The following is a 23844-nucleotide window of genomic DNA, read 5'->3' as shown; positions in this document are numbered from 1 at the left end:
GCATTATATCATTGGAAGGAAAGCTTGTTTTCAACAAGCGCCAACAACAAACAGGTTCAATCAGGTTTATTCTCTGAAAGAATCTCTAAAAGGAACTGGTCAAGAAAATATCTGTAAACTGGTTTAAATGCTTATTATTTTATGTATCAACAATCAAGTTTTGAATATGGACCCTGGCTGAATCTGGTTAAGTGAGGTTTAGCCATCACGGTCTAGAAACAGCATAGTGTTACGTCAGGACTGATATTATATAATTTTCTACTAGGGATTCTCTAAAGCTTGGGTAAGTGGGTCCTTCTCAAACTGAGGTTCATTTTGGGTCCTTCTCAAACTGAGGTTCATTCAAAGAAAGTGAAAGAAAATGCAGATCATTAGAGGTTGCCCAATTTTGGAGCTTCATCCCCAAATTGTCCTTTTGCTTTGTATATTTGGTAACTTGTTCCAGACAGCTTTACTCACAAACTGTGCTTTCTGTTACTATTCCTTCATTATCTCTCCTGGTGAAAATAGTACCTATACTTCCCCCTTGGATCATTCTATGACATCAAACCAAGACAACTTTTATTTGACTTTGCATTTTTATCAAAGTTGGCAAAAAACAAAACAAAACAAAAAAATCACACACCCTCTTTTCTAAACAGCACACAAAAATATTACATTGAGCAATTTACCACTTGTTAATGACAATCACAAAGATGAACAGAACCATCTGACTGAATAAAAAATCAACACTTTTTTCTATTTGATCTATGCGATCTGTGCAGTGCCGGTCTACACATCTTGCAAGGCTGCGAAAGCCTTTCTTTAGAACCATCTCGCTCATCAGCCATCTTCAGAAAGGCAAGATTTCAAAGCCTCATGAAGTTTTCCTCTGGAATCCCACGGGTCCCGATACAATTTCCATTTTAATGATGAGCTAAGAGGAAATTAGATCACATCCTCTAGAAAACTAAACGCTAAGGTCACAGTGCCAGTTCCCCAACGAGGACGGTATATTAAGATATACTTTTGTAAAGGAGATTAAAACGTTTAAAAATTAAATCAAAATAGAGATCCATGAATAGATTGGAACAACAACAACAACAACAACAACAACAACCAAAAAAAAAAAAAGCCAAAAAACAAAACAACAAAAACAAAACAAAACAAAAAAACTGCAAGCACCATTCAGAGTGTGATTTTTCTTCTTGGTGGTACTCGCATTCCTCCTCCTCTACCTCTAGAGCATTTGAATCTCACTTTTTTTGGCATATTTTTCAAGTCACACTTCAAAACTCTTCAATGTATTCACTTCTCACCACTCGGTCTACATGCCAAACCTAAGGACAGGATTCCAAAAAGACGGGCACCCTTGCAGGGGCCTCTAGCCTGTGGGACACGTGACTTTGGCTGTGCACTTCACTCGACTTCAGCTTTTTTGTTTTGCTCACGTTGTTTTTTTTACACTAGATTCCTTTGTCCTCGTTAAAGATAACGCAAGTTTCACATCACACTGCAGCTCTTCGCTTTGTCCTTTCGTAAGTCCGTAGCAACTGCCGAGAGTTCTGGTCTGCTAGGCATGTGTGAAATCCGCTTTGTGGCCCTCTGTGATTTGTTCCGCTTAACGTTTTTATTTGTCTTATTTACACAGGCCAAGGTGGCAACGTGAAAAATGTCTCTGACGCTATTTTCTGACTGTAAAGCTGAGCATTCAATGTAAGTAGCCGCTCCAATCTGTTTGGCCATATTTGCCCCCTGAGAAGCAAAAGAAGGGATTTTAATCAGCAATAAGACTTTGGAGGAAACTTACAAAGTATCTTCTGAGAACACACAACACTCCTGCATCGTCAAACATTTTCTAACAAGTCAATGGAATTTTCCAACTGTCATTACAGAAAAATAAAAATGCTTTTTTAAAAACTGAACGACTTTATTACTTCATAAATATTTGCAGTCAAGATCCAATTCTGAGATACTCAACTGTCATTACTCAATAGATACTGCTGTGGCTCCCCATGGTGCCAAAGGCCAATCCAACATCACTGGGTCACTAAGAGATGAAGGCCCTGATCAGCAAATATTTAATGGTGAAGCAGGAGAGGAGCTAAGGGGACGAGTCATCCTATCAAATGTAGTTAAGAGTCACTGGTTCATAGGTTCTTCCAGGGTTTACAGAAAAGCATAGAAGCTTACTACTAGAACAAGTCAGCCCAAGATCACGAACCCAAACTTTGCACTTTCCACACAGCTCTGGCAGGGGCAACATAGCCTCTAAAGCCTGTTTAGCCCCTCATGGGGACTTGCTTTCTAAAACTCTTCCTGACTATAAGTGGCAACTGAAGCTAGTCAACAGGTTGTACAAAACACAAGGACAATGAATGAATTTAAAATCAATTTCAAATAGAGTAAGTTTGTGTTTGGATTTTAGGGCCAAAATAAGTTGAGAAAAGGATTTGTAGTACTTTGACATCAGTTACTTTATGAAACGTAAAATAGCTAGTTTAATGTGGTTGATTCTAGCAATATACACAATAATAAGCATGGATACATAATCAAAATGATACATGAAGAAGATGAGAGGTTTTTTTTTTTCTTTTCACTCTTTTGTGGTGTTGAAGATCAAACCCAGGGCCTCGGGTATGCTGGGCAAGTGCTCTTCCAGTGAGCTACATCCACAGTCCTATGTTGTAGTATTTTAAGTGATGAGTACTAAATGTCATTCTAGCTATTTCAACACAAATTCTCTTTAGAATCTGACTGTGGGCTTTAGAGAATGAACTTCTGGAACTGGTTTTCCTTTCTAAATACTTATGGGAAACCCCTGTAAAAATGACGCATCTCTAAAAGACTGTTTTATGGAGTTGGTCTACTTTACCTGCAACTGCCTGTTTTAGTATTCTATTGGGCTGCTACGTGTAAAAAAGAGTACCTCTCTTAAAGAGAACTATTGATTTTGACTACATTCCCTCTAAAACTACTAAACTTAAAAACCAAGGGGATTGCAGAGATATACAAGGGTAGCATATGATCAACCATTTATGTACTCAGATATCATGTAATTAGTCTACTGAATGACAGGGCATTTTACATACCATAGTTGACCACTGGCTGAGTCTTTAGAAAAACAGTCTTTTTTATTTTATTTATTATGAGTGATATTCCATTTCTTTCACTCTTTCTGAAATCTACTTTTACACACTGACAACATACATACCTGGTCATATGACACTGGTGTTTGCCTGTGATTTGAGAGCTCTACCAGTGTACTAACATCCGTCCGCAGATCAGACTTGCAGCCGACCAAGAGCATTTTAGTATTGGGACAAAATTCTTGGATTTCACCTTTCCACTGTAAGGGGGAAAAACAAAAAAAGACAGAAAATTAACAGAGCACCTCTATTCACAGAGTGAGAACAACTTTTCTACTGGCAGACATTGGAAACGGGACTTTCAAAGGACATTAAAATGAATGACACCTCAGATAAAGAAGCAAACTTGCATTTATTTCCTAAGTAGATATTAAGTTTTACTACTTTTAAAAGTGGATCCATGAGGGAATGTCTAAGTCTATTATCATCCATTCCCTCTCTGTGACTCATGTGCTCCTACAATAAGAGGCTTATGGGGTGTTGTCTAAAGGTAGCCTCAACAATTTCTTAATTTGGGGGTATCTTAAAAGTAACTTAAGAATAATTACAATGAGTGACCGTGTCCTCAGATGTATTGAGTGGGAATCTTCTAGGTAGAAGGCTGGAAATCAAACACCAGCATGCACTCACTAAGCTGGTCAGGGAAGACTGACACATGCCACAGGTGTCAGGATCCTGAGCTGGAATTAGTAAAATAACCTCCTGCCTTCAAGAAGCTTCTATTCATGTGGCTGAATGAACAGATGACAGCAAGTCCATTTCTTGGGCTATCAACAAGGCTGGTCCTATAGCTCATTTGCCTTTGAGTTAGTTTTTAAGGTACACAAACTGTAAATATTTTAATATAGTTCAGTTTGACTAGTTGGTTCATGACCTAAACAAAATTATTAGAACCTCCAGAAATGTCTGGCAGGGAATGTTAATTGTACACTTTAAAAGCAGGCTGTGGTTTCATTTCCTGGGGCTTTTGCTCTCTGCCATCAGGACAGAAGTCAGGGATTCTAAGTGTGTCCACAAGATATCTCTGGCTCTCAGAGATGACGGGTTAAAAGGGGCTTAGGCTCTTCCAAATCACATTCACATATCTGTCTTAAGCACTCTAGGAACGATTGTGGAGATGACAAAGATTCCTAAGACATAGCTGTTTCTCCCAGAAAGGAATTCACAGAATAGCTGGGCTGATGAAGTAATGCATGTGATACTAGATAAGAGGGACCTCCTGCAAGAGTAACTGGAGAGACCACCACGAGGCAACCCCAGGTTTAAAGATGTGCTTTGGGCAGTGGACTCTAGTTCAACAACCAGTTTATGCCCTGATGATTTTTTTCCCATGATTTCTTTCCAGAAATTGTTTAGGAGAATCTACCATGGCTAGGTAGCACTGACATTAGAAACAGAGAGGGAATGGATGATAATAGACTTAGATATTCCCTAATGGATCCACTTTTAAAAGTAGTAAAATTTAAAACTTCAAACCCTCATTTTTTAATGGTACAGAAGCCAAGCCATCAAATACCAAAGAGAAGTATAAATTCATAATGATGAATTGAAAATAAGAATAAGAAATCTATCTTGCTTCAATTCACACTAATCTCTCTGATATTCATAGACTTCAAGGACTCAATCAAGATGAACCACAGCAAGAGTTATCCTAAGTCTCAACCCTAACACAAATCTAAAATGCACTCAGTAATATCACTAAGTCCAAAGCCACTGTTCATTTGGTCTTAGAAGACAAAAGCAAAAAAAAAAAAAAACCAAAAAAAAAGCCAGGAGAAAGGCTTTTCATTATAAATTATGCATAACCTGATACTACATCAAGTAAAAAACCCAGTAAATAAGCAACCTCTTTTATCTACAGACAGACCCAGACATGCCGTGATGTTGATCTTCAGCTACCGTAATGACTCTGGCCTCCCTCTGCATGTCTAGCAATTGTTTACAAGCATTAAAGACAGGAAAGGTGTATTCCTGCCTGAATCTGACAAAACATCAGTCCTATTTGTGTTTGATATACACTACTTAAAATTGAGAGGAGTTAAGTTAAAAAAAAAAAAAAAAAAAAACCTTTGATCTATTCAGAAAGTCACATTTCCACATTTCCTTGAGCTATGTTTGCAATGTTTAGTAAAGATAGAGGGATGAGAACTTCAAACCCTCATTTTTTAATGGCACAGAAGCCAAGCCATGAAATACCACAGAAAAGTATAAATTCATAAAAGCACAAAAATTTCAAATCCCACTAAAGGTAAAAAAAAAAAAAAGAAAAAGAAAAGAATCCAATCCAAACAAAACAAAATAAATAAATAAACTCCGGTGTCTATCTTCCTCAACCCCTTCCATGCTCACTCTGATTGGGACACGTGGTGACCACTTGGCTGACACCACCTTGCTCTCAACATCCTGTGTCTAAGCCACAGTGCATGGAGGCGGCGTGCTCTACCAAGGTTCTAACCCTGAATCCCCACAGCACTTAATCCAAAGTTGAGAAAAGAGGTTGTGGCTAGTCAATGCTGCCCCATTAATGCTCACACCCCTCTAACACCCACTTGAGGGCTGAGTCCCAGGCTGGTAGAGGCCAAGGAACATCTCTTCCTTCTGTTAGCCTCCCTATGACCTCTGGTGCATCCTCAACTGGTTGCTTTCCTTTTGACCTCCCCCTGGTCCCTTTGGTATGAAGCTGCCTCAGGTTCCTCCTCCACTACAGAATCTGCCTTATCTCTGCCTCCAGAAACTGGGAAATGTGATAATGTACAATGTGTTTACAACTATTGTCTTGATTAGTATCTGACACAACTAATCATAACTCACATTGTCCCGTGTCTGGAGACATACCCCTATTTCTCCTATACCAGTCCGTTTTTGTTTCTAATAAATAAAATCATGACTGAAACATGGCTTCTTTATTAAAGTATCTACTATTGCATTCAGTTCAATACCTAAACTGAGGTAAAATATAAATCTATAAACTAAGGCTTAATCTGTCTGGTAAATGAAAAAAAGAGAAGAAAGGAAGATAAATGATAGTACTCAATTGTAACTATTTTGAGATGCACCGGAAGGAAGGAAGGAAGGAAGGAAGGAAGGAAGGAAGGAAGGAAGGAAGGAAGGGAGGGAAACCTAACTAACATGGAAAGGTTTTAAAGGATATTTTGTCTCAGAACTTTATGAGAAAAAAATTCAAGCAGATTTATTATCAAAAATAGTGATGCATACATGTGGGAAGCCTGTTTTGGTGTATCTTTTCTGGTGTTTTAATTACAAAATATAAGGTAAGGAACTAATTAGAATCTTGGAGCTCCCCAGCCAAGCACAGGTTTCTGCCTTAGGATTGCTTAGCACAGAACTGTGTCACCCACACCCAGCACTTGCCTTTTTAAGGACACTGTCCAGGGTCTCTGGTCTACTGATATCAAAGCAAATCAGCACGGCATCCGAATCTGGGTAAGAGAGGGGGCGGACGTTGTCATAGTAAGGAGAACCTGAGAAGAAACAAAAGACACACAAGTTTCAGGTTAAAGTCCCCTGTGTTTGTCATACATTAACTCTCTGCTTTTGACCTAAATCCCTCAACTGTCACTTTGAAGCACCACTCCTAATTCTTGGGAAAGAAAGGCAAACAAATATACAAAAGCCCTGTAAGTAATACATTCATTTCTATCAGAAGATGAATGGCAATTCACATGTATCTGACCTGAATCAGAGAGTAGGACCAGGATCTTAAAGTGAAATCTACACAGTTCAAAGACTAGAAGCTGAAGGCACCTGGATGAAGTGGGGTGGCACCTGGAGCCAGGTGTCCTTATGTGCAAATCCACCTCCACCATGAAAGTGGGAGGGAGTCAGGTAGCCTCAGGTGTCTGTGCTCTGATTCGTCACTCATAAAATGAAGATGATGACAATATGTCTATCTGGGACTTAAAAAAACACCCAGGCAATGCCTGGCATTTAATAAAGGATCAGGAAATACTGACTGGGATTACTGTGGTGGTGGTGTCAATTTTGTTAAAATCTTGAGTGCTAGCAGGCATCTTAAATAGAGCCTGCTTCCTGGAAAGGAGTCCAAAACTCAAGATTTGCCTGATATTCAGACAGGGGCAAGAGGGGGGAGAAGGGGGGTAGGTTCAACCGTGCAAAGAGAACCACAGTAATCCAGTGGCCTCTTATCTCTAAGTTACAAGTTTGGTTAGGTCTTTGACCTTTGAGGTTACTGACTTAAACTTATTCCCAGACCCTATACAGGCTTTCTTCCTGTTATAACAAGGAATGCAATAAATTCCATGCTGGATCACATCATTTTCCCACACAGATCCACCTCCAAGAGTGATGCTGAGGCACAATACAAGGATCCTGGCTTGAGTAAAATCCAGGGTACAGGAAAAGTTCATGCCACCAAACAGTTTAATTTAACCACAGAACTCTCTGGTCGTTTAAGAAGTTTCTTTTACTCCTTTAAGAATTCTGAAGGATGGGTAATTAAACGAGGCCGGTAATTACAAAGTGGTGTGGCTATAAAATTAAATACAGCTTGCCGATTGCTACTTTTAAAGAAACTGCTTTCAGTATACTGACATTTCACAAACCTCACATGAAAACCAGCTCACCAAGCAAACACATATGCACATACATATTTCACTTCAGAGCAAAGAAAAAAAACTGAAAGCATCCAAAGTCTTTTTGAAACTCTCTTTCATTTTGACATTATTTTCCATTTCTAGAAGAAAAACATGACATGTTGTCCCCTGATAAATCAAAATCTCAACAAAGACAGGAGAAGGGAAAAAAGCTTTAAAATCATCTTTTATACTTCTATTAAAATTTTCACAAGCTTGTTCTTGTTACCTAGAAGTCACCGTGTTAAGACACCCCATTCCATGCCCACAGTATCTGGGTCCCAGACATTGACTATGGAAACCCAGGCAAAAGTGGCTTTCTCACCAGCTGCTTTTAGGGGTACAGAGTAGTAACTTGAACTAGGTGTGTCTTCCACCAAGGAAGAGTGTCCCAGGAATCAGGAAGAAAAGTGAGAATAAGCCAGAATTTTTCAGGAGCCTCAGCAACTGGTGTAGCTGAGCCTGACAACTGAAAGATATTTCCTCAAAGCTTACAGAGTATAAGCTTTAAAGTTTAAAAAGTAGAAGCATTTAAATATTAAAATAATCAAAATGAGGCCATCCCTGAAAATGACAACCTGTGGCTGCCACATAAAGAAATGTGAGGTTATAAGAATAATTCACAAACAGTTCACCCATTTTTGAGACACAGCAGAAATGAGTTAGCTTAACAGTATTTATGGATATATTGGTATCTCTATATTAATGCTGAAATGCAGATGGTCTCTGTTGTAACTTTCCTTGTTTCTGTGTCCAAAGTCGAACTTTAACACAGCTCCTGCTGTAAGCATCAGGGCATGTCTTTCCAAACAGTCAGAAAATTCCAGATCACAGAGTGGAAATGTAAACACAGGCCATGTCTTAGGAGGGTTTCCACTGCTTTTGAGAGTTAGCAAAAGATGACCTGACCCTAGACCCATAGTCGAAACTGTGGACAGGGCTGTCCAAAACCTAACCAGACTTCAGGAATCTCCTTTTCTTGGAAGTTATTCACATAAGGAAAGATAACTCTCTGGATACTTTCCAGTCTCAAAGGGACCTGAACTTGAGGACAACTCTCTACGGGTGCCTCACTTCTTCAAGACAGGATGTTGTAAGATATGAGCATACTCCCCCTTAATCTGGCATCTTAAGACTATATGATATTGTAGACCACCTTTTCCAAATGCAAAAATTAGGAAAGGTGGTAGAAAAAATCCAAAGGGGACAAAAGTCATTTAATAAAAATTGGGACTACCAGAAAAACCCAGTGAAATGATTTGAACATCCAGGTCACCACATGGCTGGCTGCAGAGAACAGCCCACCCTCTGTAGGCTAATTCCCCTCCCCCACCCATTTTATGGCCACAAAGGAGATCTGGCTTTGTGTTCAGCCCTCTGTCACAGGCAGGCTGGAGACTTTGCTTGTAGAAATCAAGTGAGCCAGCTTCTGTGCTTAGTGAGCGTGTACAAATATCTGTAAAGTTTAGACTCAAGCATGATTTTTAAATGAAACAGATTTCTTAAGCTAAGCCAAATTCTCATGGAAATTGGTTTTTGCTTTTGTTTTTATTTGGTTTAACAGTCTGAATGACAATACATATGTAGTGTAAAGGTTCATGAGAAATAAACCTCGGGGCTTGTGGGCATGAACAGGTAATTTTAAAGGCTTTCACAAGATCTAATTAGCAATGACACTTTGATCTGGTACTATTACTTTTGTTAATAAATGTGCTGCTTTTGGATCATCAAGAGTGTCCAAGGGTACTAATAAAAGTGATCCCTGCATTTATTAGTTTAAGTATAATTTGTCTGACCACGGACAAAAAGACTCACTTGACATAAAAAATAATAAAATAGGGCTGGGGGTGTGGCTCAAGCGGTAGCATGCTCGCCTGGCATGCGTGCCGCCCGGGTTCGATCCTCAGCACCACATACAAACAAAGATGTTGTGTCCGCCGAAAACTAAAAAATAAATGTTAATAATAATAATAATAATAATAATAATAATAATAAAATAAAAAACTTTTCATTTTAGTTTTTGAAAAGTTAAGGTTTTGTTTTTGGGGGATAGAGAAAACTATTGCCTCTATTTTTTTTTTTTTTTTTCATAGCAACAAAATGGATACAGAATTATAAAAGAATCATCCTACCAGGAAAGATTTTACAATTCATCAGCTAAAGAGGAACTTCAGGGGAAAAAAAGTCTTGTGTAACTTTACAGTGTTTACTCTGAGCTTAACCACTTTGAATTCTCTCTTATGAAGCCCAAGCTACTGCACAAAGAATGTAAAGCAAAGCTGTAGAGGGCCTTGTAGTCCCAGGCCTGTGCAGGCTCCCTCCTAAGCCAAGAGAAGAGGAAGAGGAATCCCAGGAATGCCCGTGTAAGTGAGAAGCACCACAATGAAGCAGAAATGACATCCAAGGAAGGGGGCAAAAGTAAGCCAAGAAAGCAGGAACCACACCTGCCCTGATTCCTACATTCCTCCAGGAAAAGTAGTCCAACACCACCTGAAGCCAAGTAACAAAGCTTCTATAGATTATTTTTTTAAAGGTGCACATGAAAAGCTTTCAAGGTGCTAACTGTATAAACACAACACGGGAAAGAGAGCTGAACATATTTTACTATGCAGCCAAGTATTAAACTTTAACTGCACTACATAGTAGGTACTGGTGAGCACACAGTCTGTACTCAAGGACCTAAGAATGCACTACAGTTAAGGTCTAATAAATCTGGGCACTGAGCTTTGCTCGTCAAATAAAACTTTTTCTCAGCATTTGGAACAGGCTTCATGCATATGGAAATTCTCAGATGCCAGCATCTCTCTTGTACTCTGTGAAACTTTAAGCCCACAGCACTGTTTCATGGTCCTTTCTAAGTAACCTACCAGACCATCAAAGGGAAAACTACAGGAAAATACATTATTATTAAAAGAAAAACCACACTGCATATTCAAATTATATCTCCCCCTCCCCCAGCAAAAAGTTGAAGGGTTTTGTTCTGGCACAGACTAAGTATGTATGCTTTGGGGATTCTTAGTTGCTCAAGTTTGCAAACATCAGCAAAGTCCTAAAAGGCTTTTGAAATTGCAGTTCTACCCATCTTTGTCTTCAAGATCATTAATTTCAGGTGAGAGCAAAATTTCCAGACCAAGAATAGTCACAAAGTGCCTCGCCCAGAAACTAATTCTTCAGACACATACCTACCTGTTGAAGTCATCCTTTTACAGAGATAGAACACACCATATATGTACATAATTAAATGTATATGTCAGAAGATTCATGCCCAAAAGGGAGGCTTTATGGACCTTTGCAAAACAGGTTCAAACACTGGGAGGCTTTAGATGAATCTAAGAACAGAGGACTCTTCTTGTTGAATATTTCATAAGTCTAGCTTCTAAGGCTTGAACCTTAATTTGAAAAGCATCCCTTTTCTCCATTAGAAATTCCTAACAGGAACAGCAAGTTAGGGATACTGAAAGTTTTTGGCAGAGAATATATATTAACTTTTGTTATTTTTAGCGACTACCAAAGAGCACATCTGTACCAAATAGCAGCTAGCGTGACACTGCATGATCTGCCCATTTATTACAAGACTGTGCTTCCTCATGCCATCTCTACGCACAGTAAAAACTTCAAATGAGCAGCAGTTCAAGAATGTGAATCAAGGGCTGGGGATGTGGCTCAAGCGGTAGCACGCCCGCCTGGCATGCGTGCGGCCCAGGTTCGATCCTCAGCACCACGTACAAACAAAGATGTTGTGTCTGCCGAAAAAAACTAAAATAAATAAATAAATATTAAAAAAAAAAAAAAAGAATGTGAATCAAGTCTGGGCAGAACTTTTATATCTGGCCCAGTAGAAGACTCTTTTTTCCTCTTTTGCCAACTGTTGACACTTCAAATTCCATGCCTAAAGTATGCCACAAACATTCCCAAGAAGGATATATTATTTGTTTCTTCTATAGAATCAAACTTATGTTCTGAAAACTTGTGGGCATTTATGTAATGCTATAAAAATTGACACAATATGTTCTACTTCTGGCAACAATGAATACACACAGTTGAATAGAAAGGTTGAAATAAAATTGCTATTTTGGGGCTTTAAATAAAACATTAGCTTTAAACTCCTAATCATATTAAGATACTTAAAAATATAGAAGAATCAAAATATTTTACTAGTGGTGGAATCATGGTGAGTCACATAACTTTATGGATAAAAGTATGTAGGCATAATTTTTTGAAAATTACATTATCATTCAGTAACAGATTGAAGCTTTTATGTTTCATATGAGTCAGATTCCTTAGAGTGAAGTCCCATGAGTGAATTCCCCTTTCCACATACTATGTCATCAGGCTCATTTTTCAAAACCAATGTGCACAACACCTGGTCAAACTCTGGAGGCAACTCACATTCCATGTCAGTAAAAATTTCTGTTTTTGCCAAAGGGGACTCTGAGAAATTTGCCAATGTGGAGTAATTGAAAAGATATTTCAAGGACACCAGAAAAGGACTGAGGTACAGTTAATTCATTTGGTATCACAGCCCACTAGGCATCATGAACTAAATGGAGACAGCACTGGTCGTTGGTGTCATATTTACATGCAAAAGAAGTAAACTAATAAGGAAACATGGTTATTTCATATGGCATCAGAATGACCAATCTGGACAGCTCACTGAAATGTTCAAGTTAGCAAGAAAACAGATTGGAAAAACTAGTACAAACTGGGGTTTTTAAAAAAAATCTAATGACAGACGAAGACTTAGGAATTCACACCTCCTCCTCTCTCTTGGGGAGGGTCCATGGTCTAAGTGGAAATTGTTACAAACAAATCTCCAAAATGCAGCATTCTGTATTGCTTATTGGAAACCACCACCCAAGCTGTTTTGCCTTATCCTACATCTCTTCAGAATGTGAACACCCAATTTAAAAACTGAACCTGGTTTTGAAATCCTAAGCTCCCAGTGATCATTACCACTTAAAGAAAAACCTGATTTTCTGCAATTTTATCCTGGATATCCACATCATCAGCACCCATGCTTCTATGGTTTCTCTGTAAATCTTACTCTCTCCCTTTCTCTACAAAGGTTAACTTCAGTTGGAATTCCAAACTTACAAATCTTGTTTTCCTTGGTAGCCATTATTGTAAGTATGTTTTCAAGTGGGGTGTAAAGACTCGAGACCTGAGTCAGGGGGCCTGGGCTGGTCCCCCGGCCTTCAGCAATCCTTTGGTTCTTGTTGCTACTTAGTGAATCCAGCTCTCAAAACTTTAGGCTCACTCTTAATGTTTCCATGACCTCCATTTGTCCTGTGCATATTCTCAGAAGGATGCCAAGTCAAGAATTCCTTACCCTGTTAAGCTCCAGTTCACTAACATTTCTTTCCATCTAAACTCCTTACACCTAATCTGGACTCCTTATCTGGTTTCTTACATTACCTTGGAAGAACCTGAGTATTTGTTATTTTATAGTCACCCATTCTTCTACCTCTCTAATTTGTCTTCTCACTCTAACCAGACTGTAAGCATCTTGTGGGCAGAAGCCACCCTTTCTCAGGTGGGTAACAACTCCTGGTCCCAACAACAGCAGCAGTGTATGCGCATAGTCAAACAACCAGGTTGACTGGCTTTGTATAAGTCTGTAATTGGTGCCAAGATGTGTTCATTTGTATGTTAAATCACAAAAAGTATATGGGGGGGAGGGGTGCGACCAGTGATCTTCTTGCAAGCCACTTTTCTGGATTAATTATGTACTTATCTCCACAGTTGCTGATATACTTCCATTCTTGTTAAGAAATATTTCACTAGAACACCTGTCACCAAGACCCTTCTTCAAACTTGATAAGCTATAAATTTAATAATAGAGATAAATTTATGTTTATAGAGAGGTTTGTCCTCAAAGTAAAGTCATTAAGCTATTACGATTTTTCTATCCTCCCTGTTTCTATAAGTATAAAATTTAAAGAATACCACATTCTCTGTTAATGATGCTAAAAAATATTACAGAAAGTGCTAACTTTAGCCCTCAGGGCCTAAAAGAAGCTCATAACATGACAAGATTCAAAAGAGTATTCATGAGGCATAGTTCTAGTAGCTGAATTGAATATTTTAAAACTAATAGTATGCCTTAAATAATATGTGCACTAACTTGCCTTGGTTAAAAGCTGGCTCGAATGGTTATTACTCCCTAAATCATATGTGCTGAAATTACACTGCAATCAAACCTCCTAGAAAAAGATATGGTGATCCTTAAATGACTAAGTTTCTATTATTAGTAGGGATCTGGCTTCATACTACAAATTGCTTTTATGCTTGGCAAATGTGGCAGATTTTGAAGCACAAGATACTAGAATTACTTTAGTCTCACTTATCACTTTAAAATGTTGAAATCATTGCCCACTGTCTTGTAGACACTCATTGGATGAATCTGAAAATCATGCAGAGCACTTCTGCAATGATTAATAAAAATGTTTATAGTAACATTTGTTAGCAAAATGAAGAAAATATGGATCAAAGACTATCTTTATGAATCTCCTGTTTTAGATAATTCCTGTGGCACCTTTTTGTTTACTTTTGGGAAGGCTGGAGTGACTCCAACTGGCAAAGTGCCATTTGTGGTTGCTTTAACTGGCATGTGCCTGGGGGCGGGGGTGGGTGGGTTTTCCTACCCAAAGATGATCTAGAGGATCTATAAAGCCCTAGGAAGCTGATAAGGGAAATACATTGGCAAGCAGGTGGAATAGGGCACTAGAGCTCAAAATCTCAACAATATTGGGCTCCTTATAGGTTGACCATGAGCTATGCCAAGTGGGGAGTCTCCTTCTCCCCAATGCCCCACTGGCTGAACAGGCAGTAGAGCAGGACCATGTTTTAATTAACAATGCATCCTATAGCCTGACAGAGGGCCTGCTGATAGCAGATGCAGAAAAAAAAAAAAAAAAAAAAGAAGAAGAAGAAGAAGAGAGGGATAAAGGAAGGAAATATTACGTCTTAAAAAGGTCTTAAAATTTTTCCTTTTTTTCTTGATGCAAAGACATCCCACATTATCCTACTTTCATTTGATCTTTCCCCCCGTATTTATATTGGCAGAGTTTTGTATATAAATGATCACATAGTTGCCATGAGTTATGAGATGCTGAGCAATTATAAAGACCAGATAAGAAAAAAAAAACTGCTTCTGTCTCCTAAATGATTGCCCCTCTGGTAGGAGGCTGAACAAAATAGAATACCATGCAAAGAACAAACTTTGTGGTATCTGTATATGTAAGAGAAATAAAGTGCACTCAATTTTTCCAATATAAAGCCTTTCTCACAAAGTTCTGAGAATAAAAAAAATTGACATTTAGGACTTTACAGATTAGTCTTTAGTCTTTTCTCCAGAGTTGATAGCAGTTGTAAAAAATAAATATATCAAGAGACATAAGGTATATGCAAATATTTTCACAACTTGAACTATACAAATGTCTTCAAGGGCAAAGAAAATGCCAAACTTTTGACAAAAAAAAAATTAATCCTGTTCAGAAAATTGTGATGTAAAGCTTGGGATAAAGTGGATAAATTCTGAAAGTTGAAATGGTTAGTTGTTAATGCAATGGTTCCTGCTAAATGTATTTTATTCATGAATGACAAACCCCTTTTAGTGTAAACAGGCTGTTCTTCAAATACAAGCAGTGCTTGGTGACTGTTTAATTAACTAACAGCTCACAAAATACTGCAATAGACTTCTAAATAATTCTCTTATGCCTCTGTTTCCAACTGTATATGTCTAAGTTCTAATTAAGATTTCATACTGGAAAATTTTGCATTTTAATTATTTTGTAACCACAGTTGTAAAACCTTTACATTTTGTTAAGCATTCGTAGGTTTTTGTTTCTCTAAATAAAAATACAAATGATTATTCCACTACTGACTTCATTTCAGGTGATAATCTTTAACTTGATGAAAGGCAATATTTATAAAGTTACCATTCTTAAAGCACAGGTAATTCAGTGTCAGAAATGTCAGAAAAGCCTCATCTCCTTGGAAACCATGCATATCATTATTCCTCTGCTCATTCATCAGATTTTATTGGGTGACTACTGTTTGTACAAGGCATTCTGTTATATGTATAGACTATGAACTGTAAAGTTTTGTTTATGCCTGAAAATATCTAAAGTGATATTTATCTGTATGCTTGAAGAACAGCTCCAATTATAAACTGTGCCTATTCTATTTATTTTCTAGCCTTTAAAAAAAGGGCCTCTTCTCTCCCAAAATAAAGTCATTTTCCCCCCCTTTGGGCACCTAATCTAAAATCTCTGTTGGTGGTCTTGTGACTCCTGAAGCTTGAGACAGGGATGCATAACCCAGCATTCCTATAAGCCCACCCATTCCTTCTCCCTATCCAAATAAGTCTCATTCCTAAATTCACCAGGAAGCCTGGCTCTGCGCAAAACCTGGCTTGCTTTGTAGGCTGTGAGAACTCCATCATAGGATGCCAGATCCACTGGGACTAAGAGCTGAAGCCAACCAACATCCTGGGAAACAAAAAGACTTGCCTGTCCAGTGTACTAAAGCCAAGAAGCGCATAGCTGGGACAGACTCTGCACATTATCTAGCTCAGTGTCCTCTTTTTACAAAAGATGAAAATGAGACCCGGGGAGGTAGAGGATTTGCACACAGAAATCCTGGTAACCAGGAGCTAAATCTAAACACAGCTTTGTATCAAGGACTGGATCAGATCCACTGCCCCACCCCATGCCTAAATAATTCTTATCAAGCATTAGGTCCAAACAGGATTGGGTGGGAGAGAGAGTACTGGTGTTAATTACTGGTACCATACCAGCTGTCCTGCCCACTAGGCAACCGATTTCCATGATATGTCTTGGAATTGGAGCCCATTAGTGCTAGGCTGTGAATAATTCTGATGATAGTAATATTGAAATAAAAAACCACTGGAATTTCGTCCATCAACACCTTTTTGATAGTATCGAGTCTGTGTGGGCAACCCCCAATACACAACACTAAATATGACAAGGTCCTTGTTCTGCTGCCCTTGGCGCAGTTCAAGGAAGAGCCTGACTCTCCAGGGGGAAAGTAAACCGGCCCTCCTCACTGCAGCAGTCGGAGCATCTGGCACCCACCGTGAGAGGCGCTCGTGCGAGACTTCTCGCTTGCCTTTGTGCAAGGACTGCCTCTGGCGACCCTGTCAGTCTGGCCTTTTCCTCTTGCTCTCTAATGCCCCACGTCTTTGGGGAGTTACAGAGATTCAAGCCCAGAGTTGTGGGAAGCTCACAGAAGCACCTCCACGAAGCCACTCCCAGCTGAGCCCGGCTCCACCTCAGAGCCTCCCCGCCAGACGGCAAAACCTGCTTGTTGGCACTTGTGCGCTCCTCCTCGCTAGTTTCGAGTAGGATTTGGCAGATCAGTGCACCAGCAGATCAGTTCCCTATGCGCAGAGGCCTTTCCCTTGCCTTGCCTGGTGGCTTTGCTCCCCTAAAGACACCCTTTCAGCAAACAGTAATCCCTCACAGCGGAGCACTGCTGACCAGGGGTAGAGGATCCTAGCCCCAGATACTCAGGTGGTGCCCCCGCCCCCACCGACCTTGACCCGGTGCAAACCCGTAAGGTAGAGGGCTGGAAGCCTTCCCACTGGCGGGTATTTGACCCTTTCTGCCACCACGAGACAGGTAGGTGGATGGGCACAGGGGAAGGCAATAACCCGACCTTGAACCCCAGACCTTTGAAAATAACCCACCACGAAGCCAATAATTCAAGTAGACAGGAAGGTCAAAGGGGAATAGTGCTAGCTGCAGCTCGGCTGGCAAACGGAAGGTGATGCAATAGGGGTAGCGAGGGACTGGCGTGGTAGAGGTGAGCTGCGTGATCACTGGGAGGGCTAAGAGGAGATTGCGTGCAGGTGGGCGCTAAGGAAAGGGCCGGCGGCGCTTGCAAAAGGCCAGTCTAGTACCGGGCTCCCGCGCTGCCCTAGCCGCCAGCGCATTCCTGGCAGTAGGCGTCATGCGCGCCGGCAGCCGTTTTGCACGTTACTCTGCCCCAAGCGCGGAATCCGCTTGTAACCGCATAGCTCCGGGGATTTTCTTCCACCTCCCCCACACCCCACCCCACCCCACCGCCAGAGCTTTCCGCCTCCCAGCCAAACATCAGGTCACATTCAGTAGGGGCGCCCGCCTAGTGCCAATGGTTCCACAGGGGCGCGCGCACTCCCCCTGGACCGAGCCACCTTGGCAGCCCGGAGACCACTCGGGCAAGGCCGCAAGAACCGACCGCGCCGGGCCACCCAGCCTGGGGTGACTCCAACCTCGGGGTCACCCTGAGGGCACACAGCGCTCTCCTCTCCCTACTGCCACCCCTCTCCCCATATTGTACCCCGCCCCCACGCAGAAAGGATAAAATTTTCACCCAGCAGGGGCCGTGGGAATCCCTCACAGGGGCAAAATTAATGGAAAGGCGCAGAGAGCTGGTGGAACCAGCCCGCCGCGCACCCCGCAGCGACTAGAAACCCGCCCCAAGCGCCACGCGGTCCGATGACTCTTACCCGAAGTGTCCCAAAGGCTCAACTCTATTCTTTGTGTGTCGATTTCAAAACTGGCCGTATAATTCTCAAACACTGTAGGGACGTAATTCTGGACAAACAAAATGGACAGAAGAGGAAGGAAAGGGGGCAAAGAGGTTATTTTTAAAATACACGACACCATCGAACACTGAAAATATCTCCTCCCCTAGTTCCCAATGGAAAAAAGAAAACACGCAGCGCGCACGCACACACACACAGAAAAAAAAAAACCCACACATCAGACTACACACTAAACACGTGGACTCTGTCCGAAACCCTGTCGGCCCAGCCGGCTCTCGGAGACAAGCTGACCCAAATCTTCCTACCTCGGGCTCTGCACACAGAAATGAACAAGTTTCAGGAGCTAAAAAACCCCGTGTGCAGGCGCGTCCCAACCCCTGAAACGCTTCCAGTGCACTTTCCCATTCCGAGCAGTGTGAGCAGTGGGGAAAGTGGGAAAGGGTGAGAAGCAGGGGGAAGAACCTCGAGAAGGGGTATCTCATGGGTTGCCTCCCTAAAAGCCAAGGCTTGCCTCACTCACCTCGGGGAAGCAGTCCTTGGCGAAGACGTGCAGCAGCGCAGTTTTCCCACACTGACTGTCTCCCACCACTACTATCTTGCATTTCACGTTCTGGTTAGGATCCATGATAGATTTACTGGATAGTTTCTGGCTGGCTCTTCTCTCCTTCATTGATGTTGCCTTATTTTCTCTTGGAACAGGAATTTTCTCTTAAGAAGAAAAAATATATATTTCTCTCTCTATAAAAAGCATATATAAAAATAAATCGCAAGGCTGGTGGGAACCCCTGAAGCGCAACGCAGACGAGGAGGAGAACGAGAAGAGCCGGCTCGTTACTCCCCTCCAACAAGTTTTATGCCTGACTCCACACCGCGCCTCCCAAGTCCAATTCCGATCTGACTGCTTTGTTTCACGCTCTCTGCGCGGCTTTATACGCCCAGCCTTCCAATCCTCTTCTTTCTCAATGAGAGAAGGAAACTGATCCGCCTCCTCCCCTTTTATGGAGCCTGGGAGCGAGCGCTGTAGCGTTGCTTGCGGAAAATGTAAGCAGCGCGCCCTCTAGGGTGGCTGTACAGAATGGATTTCAGAGCAAAGCTCTCGGACAACTAGAAGACCCCAAGTAAGATTTTCTGATGGATGGAACTGAACAAGTACAGAAGGAGGCAGAAAATGGATATCTGTGCACATCGATTTGTACTAGAATTCCTTTAAAGATGTTTTCATAAGTGATCTTCTCCAGAAGCCTCATGAACTTTTTTGTGAGAACGTAAGTATTTCCCATTTAAGTCAAGGCATAGTTACAAAACATAGGAAGCAAATTTTGGGTGCCAAAGGGTTAAATGGTTGTATTACAAAGAAAATTAAAGGTCAGTGTCAGGTACGTAGGCCATGGAACAATAGCTAAGCCAAGCTGTTTCAGATGCAAGAATTAGTTTGCTGGGTCACAGTATCAGGTTGGCTTCTGAAACCTGGCAATTTCAGTCATTCAAGAGGAAGCAGAAAGGTTTGGAGGAGTGGGAAGAGGGAGTGGGAGGGGAGAAGAAAGAGAAGCAGAAGATGCTTATAACTGAAGCTACTGGAAGCAGCCTTACTGCACTAGGGACCAAATACACAGTGTTAGCCTTCTGCCCACTCCTGCCCTTGGACCTCTCTGCCTTTCATTCGTTCATCTGTAGCCACCATCTGCCTTGGAATCAAAGCACTCTCAGATAGATTCAGAAGGCCCACATACCCTTAGATGAAAAACTCAAGTACAACGCTCCAGCCCTCTCCACCTCTCCTCCACATCCATACCTCTAGCCTTCCAAACTCTCCCTCCCAGCAAGAGCCTCAGAGGGACCAAAATAGCCCACAGATTTTGTTCTCTTTTTTTCTCTCTGTGAAAACTCATCTTCATCTCTTGTACCCCACATGGTCAGGAGGTTTCAGTTATTAAATTGTAATAAGGATATTGGCCCAAACTAATTTGTAGATCCTCCTATGGGAATTTCTGGGCTTCTAAATGATAAGGTAAGATGGAAGAAAAATGTTCAGTGTGGGTAGTTGAAAGACACAATGAAGGGTAGTTAAAACCCTGATGTGAATAGGAACAGCTAGGACCAAGAAGTGTAGGGCATCCTGGAATGGTCTCTCCCTTCCACTCAGAGCTGAGAACATTGGAGTCTCCCCTGAAAAGACAGTCCTGACTTTAACTGGATTGATGGGTTTGTTTTACACAGGTGTAAACCCACGGAGAAGGAAGTAGCTGGCACTTCTGGGGTTTTCTATAGCATCATTTGCTGGAGTTGCTTTGAAGAGCTTTAGCCCTCTCCTCACACAAATGGTCCCCTAGGCAGTTTGTGAGGAAAAACTGCCCATATCTCCCATGAAGACTTACCAGGCACTTAGATTTGTTAGGGTCATGAAAACATCCTATAGAAAAGTGGCCCAGTGAGAATGTAACCACCTTTTGACCTAGCTATCCCATTCCTCAGTCTATACCCAAAGGACTTAAAAACAGCATACTACAGGGACACAGCCACATCAATGTTTATTGCAGCAAAATTCACAATAGCTAAACTGTGGAACCAACCTAGATGCCCTTCAGTAGATGAATGGGTAAAGAAAATGTGATATATATATATATATATATATATATATATATATATATACACAAATGGAATATTACTCAGCAATAGAAGATAATAAAATTATGGCATTTGCAGGTAAATGGATGGAATTGGAGAATATAATGCTAAATGACTGAAGTTAGCCAATCCCAAAAGACCAAATGCCGAATGTTTTCTCTGATATAAGGAGGCTGATACATAGTGGGGTTGGGAGGGGGAGCATGCAAAGTTTAGATGAACTCTAGATAGGGCAAAGGGGAAGGAGAGGTGGGGTGGGAGCCAGGGGATAAAAATGATGTACCCTAAGTACATGTATGAAGACACAAATGGTGTGAATATACTTTGTATACAACCAGAGATATAAAAAATTGTGCTCTGTATGTGTATTATGAATTGTAATACATTCTTCTATCATATATAACAAATTAGAATAATTTTTTTAAAAAGTGGCCAGTGAGCATAGTTTCAGAACCTAGCACTTCCCAAACCTACTTAAGCACAGGAAACTTTTATCAAGTTATTTACATGTTCATTTGAGAAGTAGTGGGCATAAAGATTGGGGCAGGCAATCACAAGGAAGTGTAGTTGGATCTTGAGATTCACATATTCTGGTTATGTGACATTGGGTGAATTATTTAACTTCTGGAAGCCTCAATTTCATCATCTTGAAAATAGGAGTTATAATAGTATTTATGAGGAAATGCAAATGAGGCTTGCATAACAGTTTCTGGCTCAATAAAGAGCTCTGCACTTATATTTCCCTGTCACTCTTACTTGCTTTTCCCAGAACCGCTGAACACATCTTGGGGAATCCTATTTTCATTCGTGGATTTAGTCATTGGAATTGGCCCCACCTCATTTTCTCTCACATTTTTGACTTGTGAAGTTGCTTCTTTCCAGAGATAGGACTTGACCTTTCATATTCCTTTACTGTTGTGGCCTGTGTGGTTAAGCCACTCTGACTAGCATTAATAGTTATTTGTTTTGAATTGAATGATAGGTGAATACGGTAACCACATAATTTATTATCTAAGCTGGCTTACTTTGGCAAGCAAATGGGGCACTACCAATGGTTACAGCAGGAACACAGATGTAAAAGGGTCTGTCCCAGGCAAGACCAGAAGCATAACCGCCTCACTGGTGAATGATCCCAAATAATAGTGGATGACTGCACTTGGCAATCAGGTGACCTGAATCTCTAGGAATCTGCCAGTTGCTGAGTGAAATTTGATGAATGCATTATAGAGTAGAAAACCAATGGCCTAAAGTCCCCAGCTTTGAGTCTTTCTAGGGTAGGAATTCTTTCTTTAGTTTTTTTTTTTTTTTTTTTTTTTTTTTTTTATTCTCTAGCACTCAATGTGTGATGTATATTTAATACATATTTTTGAAGAATTTAACATTCAGTTTTTCAGTTATTTACCAAGTATTTGCTACATGCTAGGTACTGTTCCAGGAACTACAGATATAGCAGTAAACATGCCAGACCTGTTTCTGCTCTCAGAGAACATACATTCCAGACAGAAGATAAACAATATATGAGGAAGCAAGCATATAAATAACAAGGAGCGTGCTAAGCTCTGTGAAGGAAAAAAAAAAAAAAAAAAACCAGGGTGGAATGATAAAGTACACTAGTGTGGCAGTTGGATCCTAAAGCCTGGCAGTGCCTCTATATGAAGTTGAGTCTTTAATGATGGGGACAAATCAGCCATGAGAAGGCCCAGCAGGAGGATACTCAGGCAGGAAACAGACCGTGGAAAGGTTATGTGGAAGGAAGAGTTGGCAGCATTGAGGAACAGAAGGAAGGCCAGAATGGCTGAGGTCCACTGAAGGAGGGGAGCGGAGGTGGGGACAGAAGGATGAGCAGTGGCTGAATGACTGATCATAGGATCTGGACTTGATTCTCAGGGCAATGGGAAGCCAGACGCTGGAAGGCCTGGAGCAGGGTAGCAGCATGATCACATGAACAAATGAGTGAATGAATGAATGGCTAAAGTTCTAGGTCTGCATCGGTCACTTACTAGCTGAGCCATCTTAATGAAACTGCTCATCTTCAATGAGGCTACGAGATCCAAATATGCCAAAAGTCCTAGAGAAGACTGAAATTTCAGACTGCATTGAAAAATTTCCCCTAAGAAACTCATTTATTTGTAAGATATAAAGCCCCATCTGGGGGATCATGTGTTGCCTAATGGTCTTCCTTTTGTTAGTCCTCCTATTTGTTTTTTGTCTTCTTATTACTCTCTCCTTTCTTTGATTTACCCTAAGACTAACCGAAGAGAAAACCAACAGCAAACATTTCTATATTTTTTTTTAATATTGCATAATCAGTTTCCCCAAAAGACATGAGCTTAAAAATTATTCTTTGCAATGAACCCTTTAATTATTAGGGGAAATCATCCTCTTATGGAAAATTCATTCTCTCTGACACAAAGAGGGCTGATCCCAGTCCTGGAGGAAAGGCTAACTGAAAGATCCCCCACACAGAGATGGCAGAGGACTCATAAACAACAGCTCTGTGTTCTCTCTTTGAGCACTGGACTACAAGTCAGGAAGTGGGTTAGTACAGGTTGAACCAACACACTGCCTGACCTTGGGAAAGCCCAGAATTCTCTTCCTTTGTTTCATCCTTTGGGTGGGGGGATTCTATCTGCCTCCTTAAATTGCACAATAAGGCAGCTTAGAAATCCATGCCCCATCCTCTTTAGATGGACACTACAGACACCTTTCTTTTCAAAGTCAGTGTCTTCACGGAGATCTCAGCTCACAGTGGAATACTATAAGGCATAATCTGACTGTTCTTGATTGCCTGCCTCTCCTCATATTCTAGCACAAGTGTTTGAAGAAGCAATTACACAATGAGGAGAAGGCACAGGTCACTTACAGACAACATCAGCAAAGCAGAGAGAAAACTGATGCAAAAACAAGAAATCTGGATGCCTTTGTA

The 23844-nt window shown here is 40.8% G+C and overlaps 1 protein-coding gene across 1 annotated transcript; it reads right to left on the bottom strand.

The window, feature by feature from the left end:
• Window positions 1-544: 544 nt before the first annotated feature.
• Rnd3 (Rho family GTPase 3) lies at window positions 545-19227 on the bottom strand. The gene is made up of 5 exons (XM_027937986.2): window positions 18814-19227; window positions 18255-18342; window positions 6501-6610; window positions 3194-3328; window positions 545-1734 (listed from the first exon to the last, which is right to left on the bottom strand). Exons 1-5 carry the CDS (start codon window positions 18961-18963, stop codon window positions 1483-1485), a joined length of 735 nt encoding a protein of 244 aa, XP_027793787.1. The 5' UTR covers window positions 18964-19227; the 3' UTR covers window positions 545-1482.
• Window positions 19228-23844: the final 4617 nt, after the last annotated feature.

Source organism: Marmota flaviventris, chromosome 11 (assembly GCF_047511675.1).
Source record: "Marmota flaviventris isolate mMarFla1 chromosome 11, mMarFla1.hap1, whole genome shotgun sequence".
Classification (NCBI taxonomy): Eukaryota; Metazoa; Chordata; class Mammalia; order Rodentia; family Sciuridae; genus Marmota; species Marmota flaviventris.
This window is presented reverse-complemented; position numbering and strand designations above follow the sequence as displayed.